The sequence below is a fragment of the Myotis myotis genome, unplaced genomic scaffold (assembly GCF_014108235.1).
Source record: "Myotis myotis isolate mMyoMyo1 unplaced genomic scaffold, mMyoMyo1.p scaffold_m19_p_16, whole genome shotgun sequence".
Taxonomy (NCBI): Eukaryota; Metazoa; Chordata; class Mammalia; order Chiroptera; family Vespertilionidae; genus Myotis; species Myotis myotis.
In genome coordinates, this window is record NW_023416320.1 from 27,586,576 (window position 1) to 27,600,940 (window position 14,365).

At 38.0% G+C, this 14,365-nt stretch overlaps 1 protein-coding gene across 1 annotated transcript in view; it reads left to right on the forward strand.

The window, feature by feature from the left end:
* The window catches only part of RP1 (RP1 axonemal microtubule associated), a 136,003-nt gene that overhangs the window by 12,344 nt on the left and 109,294 nt on the right, over positions 1–14,365 (forward strand). The window contains 2 exon segments of the mRNA XM_036338241.1: positions 11,898–12,061; positions 13,775–13,861. Coding sequence (XP_036194134.1) covers positions 11,898–12,061; positions 13,775–13,861 — 251 coding nt within the window.

Genomic DNA, 14,365 nt, shown 5'->3' on the forward strand with positions numbered 1-14,365 from the left:
AAACCAGAAATCCTAACTTAAGTTGCAATTAAGTTAATGAGTGATTGGCTTAGTGGGGGAGGGGTTATTTTCACACGAAGCTTTCAGGTGTTTCACCTCCTAAACCTTTCAGTGACACAAAACATGGCCCCTGTTCCAGGTTAAATTTGAGGTCTCCATGCCACTTTGCGTGTTTGTAGTAGTCATTCGGTTAGTTTTCCATCTATAACATAGGGCCACCACTTTAACATCCTTATGAGGAGCTACCTTTATAAGGTTACTGGGAGAGGTTCACTCGAGAGAATGATTTTAAAGCTCTTAGCAAGGAGCTTGCCACATAGTGCTGAATATATTTGAGCTGTTTTTTTTAAAGCCATTAGTACTAGTGTCTTTGATATGCTTTGAAAAAGTTGGTGTTTGTCTAATCAAGAATTATTTCGCTCTCATGGGTATTCAGAAACATAAAATAGATATAATTTCAACATCTATTCCTATGACCCTTTATAAAAGTAAAGGTGACTAACAATTTGAGTCCTGCTTGGTGCCAAAATTATGCTAGGTGCTGTATGTATACTGTCTTAGTCCTCACAATAAACCCCTCAGATGGGCAGTAGTATCTCTAGCGTAGTTAGAGGAGACTGAGACTCATGGGACCCAAGAAAGGAGCACTTTTCCTTCTGTATCTGTATAGGCATACCTCGTTTTATTGTGCTTTGTGGATACATTTTAGATCAATTGAAGGTTTGTCTGTCAGCATCATTTTCCCAATAGGTTCAGATGATGGTCAGCATTTTTTAGCAATAAGGTATTTTCTAATTAAAGTATGTACATTGTTTTTTTAAAGACATAATGCTATTACACACTAGACTACAGCATAGTGTAAACAAAACTGTTATATGCACTGGGAAACCAAAAATTTGTGTGACTCTATTATCATTCATTTTTTTGCAGTAGTCTGGAACTGTTCCTGCGATGTCGCCTGTACTATTTCATCCTCACAAATAGCCCAGAGCTTTGTGGATATGCTGTAAACATCTCTACTTTAAAAACATAAAAATACTTTGTATTGCCTGTTTATTGAGGCTAAATGGGGTTTTGTAACTGCCCAGAGTAGCATAATAAATCAAAATTATTATAATGTAAAGTAGAATACTTTTTCCATACAGGATATAATATAAACACATGCCAAGTATTTTATTTAACTCATTAACTAGGGAACCAGTAATATATTACAGTGGACTCAAAGAAGAATTTAAAGTATCAAACAAAAATAGTGAGAAAAAGAATGCCAAAATGAATATGGGTCTGTCTAGGACAGTAATTAATTGCATTCCATTGGACACAACTAATTTATATTTCTATGGACAAGAGTAATTTACATTACTATTTTTTTTTTTTTTACAGTTTACAGGATTGTAAGATAATTAAGATAATGGAAGGCATATATCCCTGAGACTACTTGGTAAGGCATTTCAGTAATTTTTTTGGTCCATTTCAAGGTGTTTCATAATTTTTCCACACAGAAAAGTAGCACACAGTTTATGACTAGAAATTTTTTTGAAAATTAAACAATAAACAACAAAACCTCTAAGAGGGAGTCTTGGTATATTTGATGGTTTAAGGCAGATCTGTTCATCCTGTAATTCTGGAAATAAGCAGTAAACAATCCCCAGCATAGATTTTAAGGCAATATGTAGTGATAGGTGTTAATGATTAGAATTCTTCTCAAAGGGCATGAACATTAGCAGCCTTTTTTCTATGCATACATATTTTCAATTATCAATTTTTATATTCTGATTCATACACAGAGATTACCATAACAATAACAGCAACAACAAAAACAATAAAGGTGGATGGAGTAAAAAAAAAAAAAGAACCAGTCATGTAACTGCTTTTTTTCTTGAGAATAGTTCTTTTTCTTTTTTTTTTTTTTATTGCTTAAAGTATTACAAAGGGTATTACATATGTGTCCATTTTATCCCCCCGCCCTAGACAGTCCCCTAGCCTCCCCTATCCCCCAATGTCTTATGTCCACTGGTTATGCTTCTATGCATGCATACAAGTCCTTTAGTTGATCTCTTACCCCCCTACCTTCTGCCCCGCAACCCTCCCCGGCCTTCCTGCTGCAGTTTGACAATCTGTTTGAGGCAGCTCTGCCTCTGTATCTATTATTGTTCAAAAGTTTATAATGGTCTCTATTATCCATGAATGAGTGAGATCATGTGGTATTTTTCCTTCATTGACTGGCTTATTTCACTTCGCATAATGCTCTCCAGTTCCATCCATGACGTTGCAAATGGTAAGAGTTCCTTCCTTTTTAGAGCAGCATAGTATTCCATCGTGTAGATGTACCACAGTTTTCTAATCCATTCATCTACTGATGGGCACTTAGGCTGTTTCCAGATCTTAGCTATGGTGAATTGTGCTGCTATGAACATAGGGGTGCATATATCCTTTCTGATTGGTGTTTCTGGTTTCTTGGGATATATGCCTAGAAGTGGGATCACAGGGTCAAATGGGAATTCCATTTTCAGTTTTTTAAGGAAACTCCATACTGTCTTCCATAGTGGCTGCACCAGTCTGCATTCCCACCAGCAGTGCACAAGTGTTCCTTTTTCTCCACATCCTCTCCAGCACTTGTCGTTTGTTGATTTGTTGATGATAGCCAGTCTGACAGGTGTGAGATGGTACCACATTGTTGTTTTGATTTGCATCTCTCGGATGATTAGTGACTTTGAGCATGTTTTCATATGTCTCTTGGCTTTCTGAATGTCCTCTTTTGAAAGGTGTCTATTTAGGTCCTTTGCCCATTTTTTGATTGGATTGTTTATCTTCCTTTTGTTAAGTTGTATGAGTTCCCTATAAATTTTGGAGATTAGGCCCTTATCAGATATGACATTGGCAAATATGTTTTCCCACACAGTGGGTTTTCTCGTTGTTTTGTTGATGGTTTCTTTTGCTGTGCAGAAGCTTTTTATTTTGATGTAGTCCCATTTGTTCATTTTCTCTTTCGTTTCAAGTGCCCTAGGAGCTGTATCAGTGAAGAAATTGCTTCGGCATATGTCTGAGATTTTGTTGCCTTTGGATTCTTCTAGAATTTTTATGGTTTCCTGTCGTACATTTAAGTCCTTTATCCATTTTGAGTTTATTTTTGTGTATGGTGTAAGTTGGTGGTCTAGTTTCATTTTATTGCATATATCTGTCCAATTTTCCCAACACCATTTATTGAAGAGACTATCTGGCTCCATTGTATGTTCTTGCCTCCTTTGTCAAATATTAATTGAGCATATTGGTTCGGGCCGATTTCTGGGCTCTCTATTCTATTCCATTGATCTATATGCCTATTCATGTGCCAGTACCAGGCAGTTTTGAGAACAGTGGCTTTGTAATACATCTTGATATCTGGTATTGAGATCCCACCTACTTTGGTCTTTTTCAGGATTGCTGCAGCTATTCGGGGTCTTTTTTTATTCCAGATGAATTTTTGGAGAGTTCGTTCTAGATCTCTGAAGTATGCCGTTGGTATTTTAATGGGAAGTGCGTTGAATTTATAGATTGCTTTGGGTAGTATGGACATTTTAATGATGTTGATTCTACCAATCCATGAACACGGTATGTTCTTCCATCTGTTTATGTCTTCCTCTATATCTTTTTTCAACGTCCTGTAGTTTTCTGAGTAGAGGTCTTTTACCTCTTTAGTTAAGTTTATTCCTAGGTAGCTTAATTTTTTTGGTGCGATGGTAAACGGGATTGTTTTTATAATCTCTCTTTCTGAAAGTTCACTATTGGTGTATAGAAATGCCTCGGATTTCTTGGGGTTAATTTTGTATCCTGCTACATTGCCAAATTCATGTATTAAGTCCAGTAGCTTTTTGATGGAGTCTCTAGGGTTTTGTATGTATAATATCATGTCATCTGCAAATAAGGACAGTTTTACTTCCTTTTTTCCAATTTGGATGCCTTTTATTTCTTCTTCTTGCTGAATTGCAATGGCTAACACTTCCAGTACTATGTTGAACAGGAGTGGTGAGAGGGGGCATCCCTGTCTTGTTCCTGTTCTTAGGGGAAATGGTGTTAGTTTTTGTCCATTGAGTATGATGTTGGCTGTGGGCCTGTCATATATGGCTTTTATTATGTTGAGGTATGATCCTTCTACTCCCACCTTGCTGAGAGCTTTTATCAAAAATGGGTGTTGAATTTTGTCAAATGCTTTTTCTGCATCAATTGATATGACCATGTGGTTTTTTTCTTTCAATTTGTTTATGTGATGTATCACGTTTATTGATTTGCGGATATTGTACCATCCTTGCATCCCTGGGATAAATCCTACTTGGTCATGGTGTATGATCTTTCTGATGTACTGCTGGATCCGATTTGCTAAGATTTTGTTGAGGATTTTGGCTTCTATGTTCATGAGGGATATTGGCCTGTAATTCTCTTTCATTGTGTTGTCTTTACCTGGTTTTGGTATTAGGGTGATGCTGGCTTCATAGAATGAGCTTGGAAGTGTTCCTTCCTCTTGAATTTTTTGTAGTAGTCTGAGGAGGATAGGTTTTAGTTCTTCCTTGAATGTTTGGTAAAACTCCCCTGTGAAGCCGTCTGGTGCTGGGCTTTTGTTTGCTGGAAGCTTTTTGATGACTGCTTCAATTTCTTCCATAGTTATTGGCCTGTTGAGATTTTTAGATTCTTCCTGATTGAGTTTTGGAATGTTGTATTTTTCTAGGAATTTGTCCATTTCCTCCAGGTTGTCTAGTTTGTTGGAGTAGAGCTGTCCATAGTATTTTTTAACAATCATTTGTATTTCTGTGGGGTCTGTTGTTATTTCACCTCTATCGTTTCTGATTTTGTTTATTTGGGTCCTCTCTCTTTGCTTCTTGGTGAGTCTGGCTAGAGGTTTGTCAATCTTGTTTATCCTTTCAAAGAACCAGCTCTTGGTTTCATTGATTTTCTGTATTGTTTTTTTGGTCTCTATGTCATTTATTTCTGCTCTAATCTTTATTATCTCCTTCCTTCTGCTCACTCTGGGGTTTTCTTGTTGCTCTCTTTCTAATTCTTTGAGTTGTAGAGTTAGATGATTTACTACCATTTTTTCTTGTTTTTTGAGATAGGCCTGTAGAGCTATAAACTTCCCTCTCAGGACTGCTTTCATTGTGTCCCATAGGTTTTGGATTGTTGTGTTTTCATTGTCATTAGTTTCCAGGATGTTTCGAATTTCTTCTTTGATTTCATTGGTAACCCAATCAATATTTAATAGCATGCTATTCAGCTTCCAGGTGTTTGAGTATTTTGGGTTGTTTTTATTGTAGTTTATTTCTAATATTATGCCATCGTGGTCTGCAAAGACGCTTTTTATGATTTCAATTTTCTTGAATTTGGGGATACTTTGCTTGTGACCCAATATATGGTCTATTTTTGAATATGTCATATGAGCATTTGATTAGAATGTATATTCCCTGGCTTTCAGGTGAAGTGTTCTGAAGATGTCTATTAAGTCCATCTGATCTAGTGAGTCATTTAGGATTGCTGTATCTTTGCTGATTATTTGTCTAGAGGACTTATCCAGTGCTGTCAGTGGTGTATTAAAGTCCCCTACTATGATTGTATTGTTGTCGATCTCTCCTTTGATATCTTCCAGGAGTTTTTTTATGAATTTGGGTGCTCCTGCATTGGGTGCATATATGTTTACCAGGGTTATATCTTCTTGTTGTATTGAACCCTTTAGTATTATGAAGTGGCCTTCCTTATCTCTTGTTATGGCCTTCACTTTGAGGTCTATTTTGTCCGATATAAGTATTGCTACCCCAGCTTTCTTTTCCTTTCCATTTGCCTGAAAGATATTTTTCCATCCTTTCACTTTCAGTCTGTGTGAGTCCCTTCTAATGAGGTGGGTTTCTTGTAGACAGCAGATGTATGGGTCATGTTTTTTTATCCATTCAGCCACTCGATGTCTTTTGTTTGGAGCATTTAGTCCGTTTACATTTAAAGTTATTATTGAAAGGTACTTGTTTGGAGGCATTTCTGTTTTTGTGTGGCTGTTTTCTTTCTGAGCTTTTTATTTCTTATTTTTATACCAGTCCCTTTAGCATTCCTTGCATTGCTGGCTTGGTGGTGATAAACTCCCTTAGCCTTTTTTTGTCTGTGAAGCTTCTTATTTCCCCTTCAAGTTTGAATGATAGCCTTGCTGGATAGAGTATTCTTGGATTCAGTCCTTTGCTTTGCATCACTTTGTAAATTTCTGTCCATTCTTTTCTGGCCTGATGTGTTTCTGTTGAGAAATCATTTGACAATCTAATGGGAGATCCCTTGTATGTAACTTTCCGTCTCTCTCTTGCAGCCTGTAAGATTCTCTCTTTGTCCTGAACATTTGCCATGGTAATTATGATGTGTCTTGGTGTGGGTCTTTTTGGGTTTACCTTGTTTGGGACTCTCTGGGCTTGTGTGACTTTTTTCTTCCCCACCTCAGGGAAGTTTTCTGATATTATTTCTTCTAATAGGTTTTCTAATCCTTGTTCATGCTTCTGTTGTTCTGGTACCCCTATTATTCGTATGTTGTTTCATTTCATGTTGTCCCAAAGCTCCCTTAGGCTCTCCTCCTGTCTTTTCATTTTTTTCTCCAATTGCAGTACGTTTTGGGTGTGTTTTGCTTCCTTGTCTTCTAAATCACTAATTCGGTCCTCCGCTTCTCCTAGTCTACTGTTGATACTTTCAATGGAGTTTTTCATTGCAGCTATATCACTCTTCATTTCTTCTTGTGTCTTACTTAAGTTGTTGATTTTTTCATCTGTTTCTTCTAGCTTCTTCCATATGTTATCGATTTTTTCATCTGTTTCTTCTTGCTTCTTGCAGAGGTTGTCGATTTTTTCCTCCATCCGGTTTATGCACTCTAGGACCCTTATTCTGAATTCTTTATCTGTCATGTTGCATGCCTCTGTATTACTTAGCTGCTTTTCTGGAGAGTCCTCCTTCTCTTTCCTTTGGGGGTTTCTTTGTCTACCCATGTTTGATCTCACTGACATATCTAGACGTTGAGTTGTTCAGTGGCTGCTCCCTTGGTGGCAGTGACTCCTTAGTCTGCGGTTGCTCTTCGGACGGTTGCGGTAGCAGCTGCTCTTCAGTTGGCAGCAGCTCCTCTGGTGGGTGCTGTTCACAGCTGTGGTGGCTCTTCTGGCTGGTGGGGCGAGGTTTCACGTACAGCTGCTGTTCCTCAGCAGAGGGTGTGGTGCTCAGGAGGTTGCTGTTGCTTGGATCTGCTGTGTTGATTTAAAGGCACAAAATACAACACAACAAGGCACCACGTACCAGGCACTATACACAAATATATTCACGATATTAATATCCCCAAATAAAGGTGACCACCTGAATTAAGAGAATTAGGGGATAAGGAAGAAGGAAGAGAAAAAGAGAAAAGAGAAAAAAGAAAAGAAAATTAGGGACCAAAAAAAGGAGTGCAAAAATGAAATTGGGAAAAAGGAGGGGGGAAAATAAAAGCGAGAAAAGAAAAGAAAAGAAAAAAAAAGAGCGAAAAGAGAGAATGAAGTGGAAGAGACTTTTTTATATGAGGAGAATACTCCTATAGAACAGCCATTAATCCCAACAAATTCCAGCAACAGCTCCCTGGAGATGAATGCAAACTAGAAACAACCAATAATATAACGATGAAAATAGAATGGAGAACACTAATCTCAAAATAAAATAAAGAGAAAATAAAATGGCACTTTAAAAAAAAATGGTAGCAGTAATAATACTGGTTAAAAATAAGAAGGTAGTAATTAAAAGGGTAAAATCAGGTGATGGAAAAAAGAAGAAAAAAAAAGAAGAAGAAAAAAAGAAAAAAAAGAAAAAAAAAAGAAAAAAATTGGTTTCTTAGTTAAAAGGTGAAAAAAGAAAAAAAAAAATATTGCAGTAGTGAAGGTCCTTCGGTTCTTCTATTCTTCAGTGTGGCTCGCCTTAGACCTGCCAGGTATTCAGGAGAGTGTTGAGTTTCCCTGCGATACACTGTTCCTCTGTGTTGTAAACCACAGTCCTTATTTTAAAGCAAGCCGCATTTGTTTCCCAGACTGCCTTATTTTGTGTTTAGCAAAGAGTCAGTTTGTGGGTCAGCCTCTGGGTGGCAGTGTTCTGGGGTTGGCCTCTGAGGCTATAGGGCCTCTCTGTCCAGTGGAAGTTCACTGCCCAGAGCTGGCTGCGTAAGAGTTACCAGTGCTGTGTTGTTGCGGGGATTCGAGAATAGTTCTTATCTTTTGCAAGATTAGCCCCCCCTCCCCAGCTTTATTGAGCTATAAATGGCATATAGCATTGTTTAAGTTTAAGGTGTACAAGGTGATCATCTGATACACACATAATAGGAGATGTTTTTCACAATAAGGTTAGGTAATAAATCTTTCATCTCACATAATTACTATTTTGTTGGTATGGTTAGAACATAATATACTTCGATAACAACTTTTAAGTATACAATATAGTATTGTTAACTATGGTCAACCATGCTGTGTATAAGATTTCAGAATTATTTTATCTTATAACTGAAAGTTTTACCCTTTGACCAACATCTCCCCATTTCACCCACTCTTCAACTCCTGGCAACCACCATTATACTCTCTGTCTTTATGAGTTTGATGTTTGTAGATTCCACCTATAAGTGAGATAATTTATCTTCTGGTTTATTTCATTTAACATATTGCCCTCAAGGTCCATCCAAGTTGTTGCAAATGGCAGGATTTCCTTCTTTTTTTTTATGGTTGAATAATATTCCATTACAATTATATACAAACATACATATCACATTTTCTTTATTTGTTGATTAACACTTAGGTTGTTTCCATGTCTTGGCTGTTGTGAATGATGCTGGAATGAACACCATGGGAGTGCAGATATCTTTTTGAGACGATTATTCCATCTCTTTTGCATACATACCCAGAAATGAGATTGCTGCACATATGGCAGTTCTATTTTCAATATTTTGAGGATCCTCCATACTGTGTTCCATAATGGTGCTACCAATTTACATTCCCACCAACAGTGTACCAGGGCTACGGGTTCTCACCATGGGTGCATACAGGGCAGTAGAGGTTGGTGCTATAGTAGGCAGTTAGAGTGCAAGTGCAAAGCCAGAGGCATTGGCCTTGAGGGAACACAGTGGTGAGAGTTAGCTTCACGGGTCTAGGTAGCATCTTGCACTCATGCAGCCTCAGAAAACTAGGCATGAGCTGCTGGTGTGAATCCCAGCCTCCAGCAGGTGTGGGTAGGAGGGAGTGGGATGGGAATCCGGTGGCTGGTATCTTTGAATTTGAATACCTGTGTGGTAAAAACTGGTGAAATCAGCTGGGGAACTGTGGCTGCTGTGCTGACTATTGTTTTTTTTAGTGGTGAGAACTGTTGGGGTCCTCTGAGAGCACGTCACTTGGAACCAGGAATGTTCCTGCTGTGTGGTTTATACTGGGAACCCCTGCTCGTCTGCCCTGTCCCTGGACCTCTCTGTACGATTCAGCTTTGCCAGTCTCTGGGTGGGGTGAACCTGAGTGGGTCTTTCATGTGGTTTCCCGAAAGGCTGAGACAGCTGTTTGTTCACCCCTCTTTCCCATTCCCAGTGAGGGGAACTCTTTTTAGCTGGGGAGTCCCCCCTTGGTGCTGAGCTGTGCTGGGCTGGGTGATGAAATGATGTAGGGCAAATGAAGCTGTTCTTCTTCCCTTTTTTGTGTGTTTGTTCTCAGGGGTTTTGTTCCACTCTCTTGCTGAAGTTTCCTTAGTGGACTCCTGAGCTCTCCAAGAGCTTTTTTTGCTCATGGCTATCTGTCTAATTGTTGATCTCTGTTGGGGGGGATGGTGACTGGGGTCTCCTATACCACCATCGCAGTGATATCTCTCTTGTAAGACTCATATTGATGAGTGGCTAGAATCTACTGGCTACTATCTAAATAAACTGCCTAAAGTTCAGATGAATCAATATAAACAAGTTAGTTAAAATAGGATGTTAGATTCATTGAGAAACATGACTTGTGCATCACAGGAATTCCACGTATTATATTAGGATGATAATGGCTACTGAGAAATAAGTGACATTAAATACTATATATTCATGTAACATATCCCATTTGGTCTTAGTAATGTATTATAGAAAATCTAAAATAATAATTCCCTGTCATTTATATGATATAGGGAATTCTTTTAGACTCACATTCAAGTATACAACTATTAGTGGGAATTCTCAGTCAAAAGATAAAGTTATTATGTAAAGAATGACTTGCATCAACAGAAAACTCTCTAGATACGTACTTTTGTGCTTTTGCTTACTTTCTTCTTGTTAACCCTTTGTATACACCAGGGGTCCTCAAACTTTTTAAACAGGCGGCCAGTTCACTGTCCCTCAGACCGTTGGAGGGCCAGACTATAGTTTTAAAAAAAACTATGAACAAATTCCTGTGCACACTGCACATATCTTATTTTGAAGTAAAAAAACAAAACGGGAACAAATACAATATTTGTATTTGCATGTGGCCCGCAGGCCGTAGTTTGAGGCCTCCTGGTATACACCAATGTGTACATTGAACTCTGTCATATGTTTCATAGAACTTATCTTTGTCTCTCTCCTTCCCAGAATGTCTGGTGTAGAATAGCATTATGGGGATTCAGTCTGGTGCTCTATTTCTTCAGGAGGCTACTATTGATCTCAGTTGGATATGCCCTGTTTGGCTGTCCACCACACATAATTATAATGTAAGCCTTGACCTGGTCAATAAATTGGCTTACCATGATGTATATCTGGTTGATACGACATATGTGAGGTGATATGGAATGTTTTGATAGGACTGATTTAACCTTGTGTGCTCTTGAGTGGGATAGGAATAGTGTCTACAATGACTGCCTAATTGGCAGACAGCTGCAGACATCTGCAGACAGCTGGCCTACTAGTTGAAGGCATTAAGAACTGAAACCAGAGAGTGGGCCTGTACTGGCATGTTGTCCAGATCAGAATGATAGTGTGGTCTGAGTCTCCCACATGGACCAAGTCAACACTGATTCCCACTGCCCGATGCTATGTGGGCTCCCCTTCCCTTCTCTGCTGCTCCCTTTGGGGGACCCCTGTGTGGGGCTGAGACCCATTCTCTCAGGGCGGGGGCTGCACTGCTGTGCCTTCCCTCTGGCTTCACCGACTCCATCTTCTCAGTGCTGCCCTCTCACAGTATTTCAGATCAGCTATTTTTCAAGTTGAATCTTCTGCAGTTTGGCCACAAGTCTGTTCCGGTGCTGGGTGCAAGCGGAAGGAATGTCCTGAGACTGCAGCCATCTTGACTCCTCTCCCCTCCAGCACTGTTTTTATTTGTTGATTGATGATACATTTACTTAACATGTTTTGAACTCAGTTACTTCATATGTTAATTAAGGGTACTTAAAACAATAAATGAATAAATGGTAACAGATGACTCCTCGAATGCCTTCTAACATCTCTGATTCCAGTTTTTATGCTTATGTAAATTTTTGGATATTTTACTTTGATTTGGAAAATAAATATCTGAACTCAAATGATCTTGAGAGGTGTAATTCTGAATGCACAATTACATGTCAGAGCTAAGAATATTGGTGATATTTTGTCAAAATGCTTTCAAAAACTTAAGAGAAGTTATATTAGTGAGTATCTTGGAATCCAGGATGACCAACTAACAATGACAGGATAATGGTCTCTTTCTTACTTTATTATTAAAGATCCTGTAGGAAATATTCCCAGAGTCATATTGTAGGATGTAGTAATATTATTGAGTATTTAAACAACAGTCTAACTCTGTATTATAGACTTTTCCAGAGGAGGTGGAGAAGAGTGAATTATGTCTGTCCTGAACTCTCCTAGGTTATGATGACCTGCTCTTCTGAGTCTTCCATTTTATAAGTTGCTGTAACGCTGTGTGTTATTTGTGCTGCTGTAGGTGGTAACTGGAAAGTTTCCATAACCACCAGTGACTTGCCAAATGCAGGAACCAGCTCACAGGTTTATATTATACTATATGGACAGCGAAGAAGCTCAGCCCCCATATATCTTTATGGAACAGATGGAGCTCGATTTCAGGATGGCCATGAAGACATATTTACTGTAAGTAATAAAATCAAGTAAAACTTGATGATATAACTGATACAGTTAGTACTTTGGAATGAATGCAATCTATTGAATTTGGCACATTCCATTATGACTACATGTGTCCTGTAGGCAATCAATCAAAAATAATTCATGGCAGTTTTGCTCAATCATGCTTAAGCATATTAAACACAAATAAAACTGCAATACAACAAGAAAATACTAGGTAGCTAACATTTATTGTTTTTTATACTTGTGGTCAAGAGCAAGGGCTTATGCCTTTCTGGCTGAGGCTTTAACCGACAAGACTCTCAGCCATGGTAAAAAAGAGAAAAGTAAAATTGTCAAATAAAGGAGGGCAACAAAGCTGTCATCAAGTTATTAATTCATAGCTAGGCATATTGAGATCAAGAGCAAGGGAGAAACAGGAGGCAAAGAGAAACAGGTATCAAAGAAACAGGTAGCAGGAGAGACTAGTATTATGTTGTTAAACTAAAGTCAGAAAGATTAGTATGAAAGGCAAGACTTGAAATGAGTCAAGCACCTTGCACTTTATATATGTTTAATAAATATCTGTTGAATGAATGGATGCATAGAGGGACTGTTTTGAACTGGGTAGAGATAGAGAAGTCCCTGCCCCTGGTTTTTGATTGATCTGTCCTCATGCAAATGAGGACTCCAAATCCTCACAGTTTGATTGGTCCAAAAGACACTGTCCTGATTGGTCAGAATCGAGCTGCTCTGGTTGGTTGGAGCTATTTAGCTCTAAAGGGATAGGGAAAGCCTTAGCCCTATTGGTTAAAATAGGCTTCCAGGAACTCCTTTATAAGGGTTGGCTCAGATGGCAGAAACAGCATGCAGGTAGGCAGGTCAGTGCAGAGTAAGGCAGTTTAATGCAGAGTCAGGCAGTTCAATGCAGATTTCACCCTGAAGTGCAGCTTATATGAGAGACCCCCTGTGTAGAAGTGGCTGCTAGGCTCTGTTTTTAAATTTGAGCTCAGTTATCCACCAGCAGCCCTTCTTAGTAGGTGTCTTTGTTCTCAGGGTTCAAAAAGTACATTCAGATTTTATGGAATTACATCTAAAATTCCCCTATGAGTTATGTTTTCATTGAATTCCCTCAGTTTTTGTATTTTTTAAAAATCATCTCAAGGTATTTAAAAATATCTCTTGCATTTTTTTTTGATTTATGGCTTACTTAAAAGTATGTTAATTTTCACTGTTTGTGTGGATTTTTCAGTTTTTCTTCTTGTATTGATTTTTAGTTTCATTCCATTGTAATTAGAAAAGATAGATGATTTCAGTTATTTTTAATTTTCAAAACTTGTTCTTGTGACATAACATATAGTTTATCTGGAGAATGTTGCATGTACACTTGAGAAACTATATTCTGCTGTTGTTGAGTGGAATGTTTTGTACATGTCTGTGAGACTTAGTTGATGTTGTTCAAGTCCTCTTTTTTCCTTATTGATCTCCTATCTAGTTCTATCCATTATTCAAAGTGGGATTCTGCAGTCTCTAACTATAATTGTAGACTATTTCTCCATTTAGTTTGGTCAATTTTTGCCTCATACATTTTGATGCTCTGTCATTAGGTTCATACATGTTTATAATTCTTATATCTTCTTGATGGATTGACCCCTTTATCAATATATAATGTCCTAAGATTAGCTGTTTTTAATGGGATTTTGTAAAATTGCATTGAAAGATGTTCTCATGATTACTTTGTAGATCACGGTTGGAGACATTGGTACACTCTTTAAAATTCGTATTGGTCACACAAACTCTGGAATCTCCCCTTCTTGGCACTGTAAACAGGTAAAAACATATCAACACTCCTATCCTTTTCAAAGACTTTGCAAATTCTATTCAGGAATCAAACCTCAAGGGAACATTTCATGCCTATTATGAGTTGATGGAGTCAAACCTGGACCTTTTTAGTCAGTGTAATCCTTAAGGTGGTAGTATCACATGCCCTTGTTAGTAATTTAATTCCTAATTAATTAAGGGTAGCACCTCAACTAATAAATCCTCTCATTTCTTTGCAAAGAGAAGAAAATACTTGGGACTATGGAATAACACACTGCTTCTTGACATTGTTGCATTAGTAACTAGGTGGATTATCTGCTTCAGTAGAGTTGTAAAATTAGAACATTAATGTTGGCGAAATAATAATCTATTAGACCTTGACTTCCAGCTCTCAAATTTAGTCTGCTCATGCTAATCAAGATAATGCCCCCTGAATACTTTTAAGAGCAAAAGTCCCCACAGAAAACAACAACAAAGAACCTGTTTACATTTTACTTTAAAAATTTTACTTAT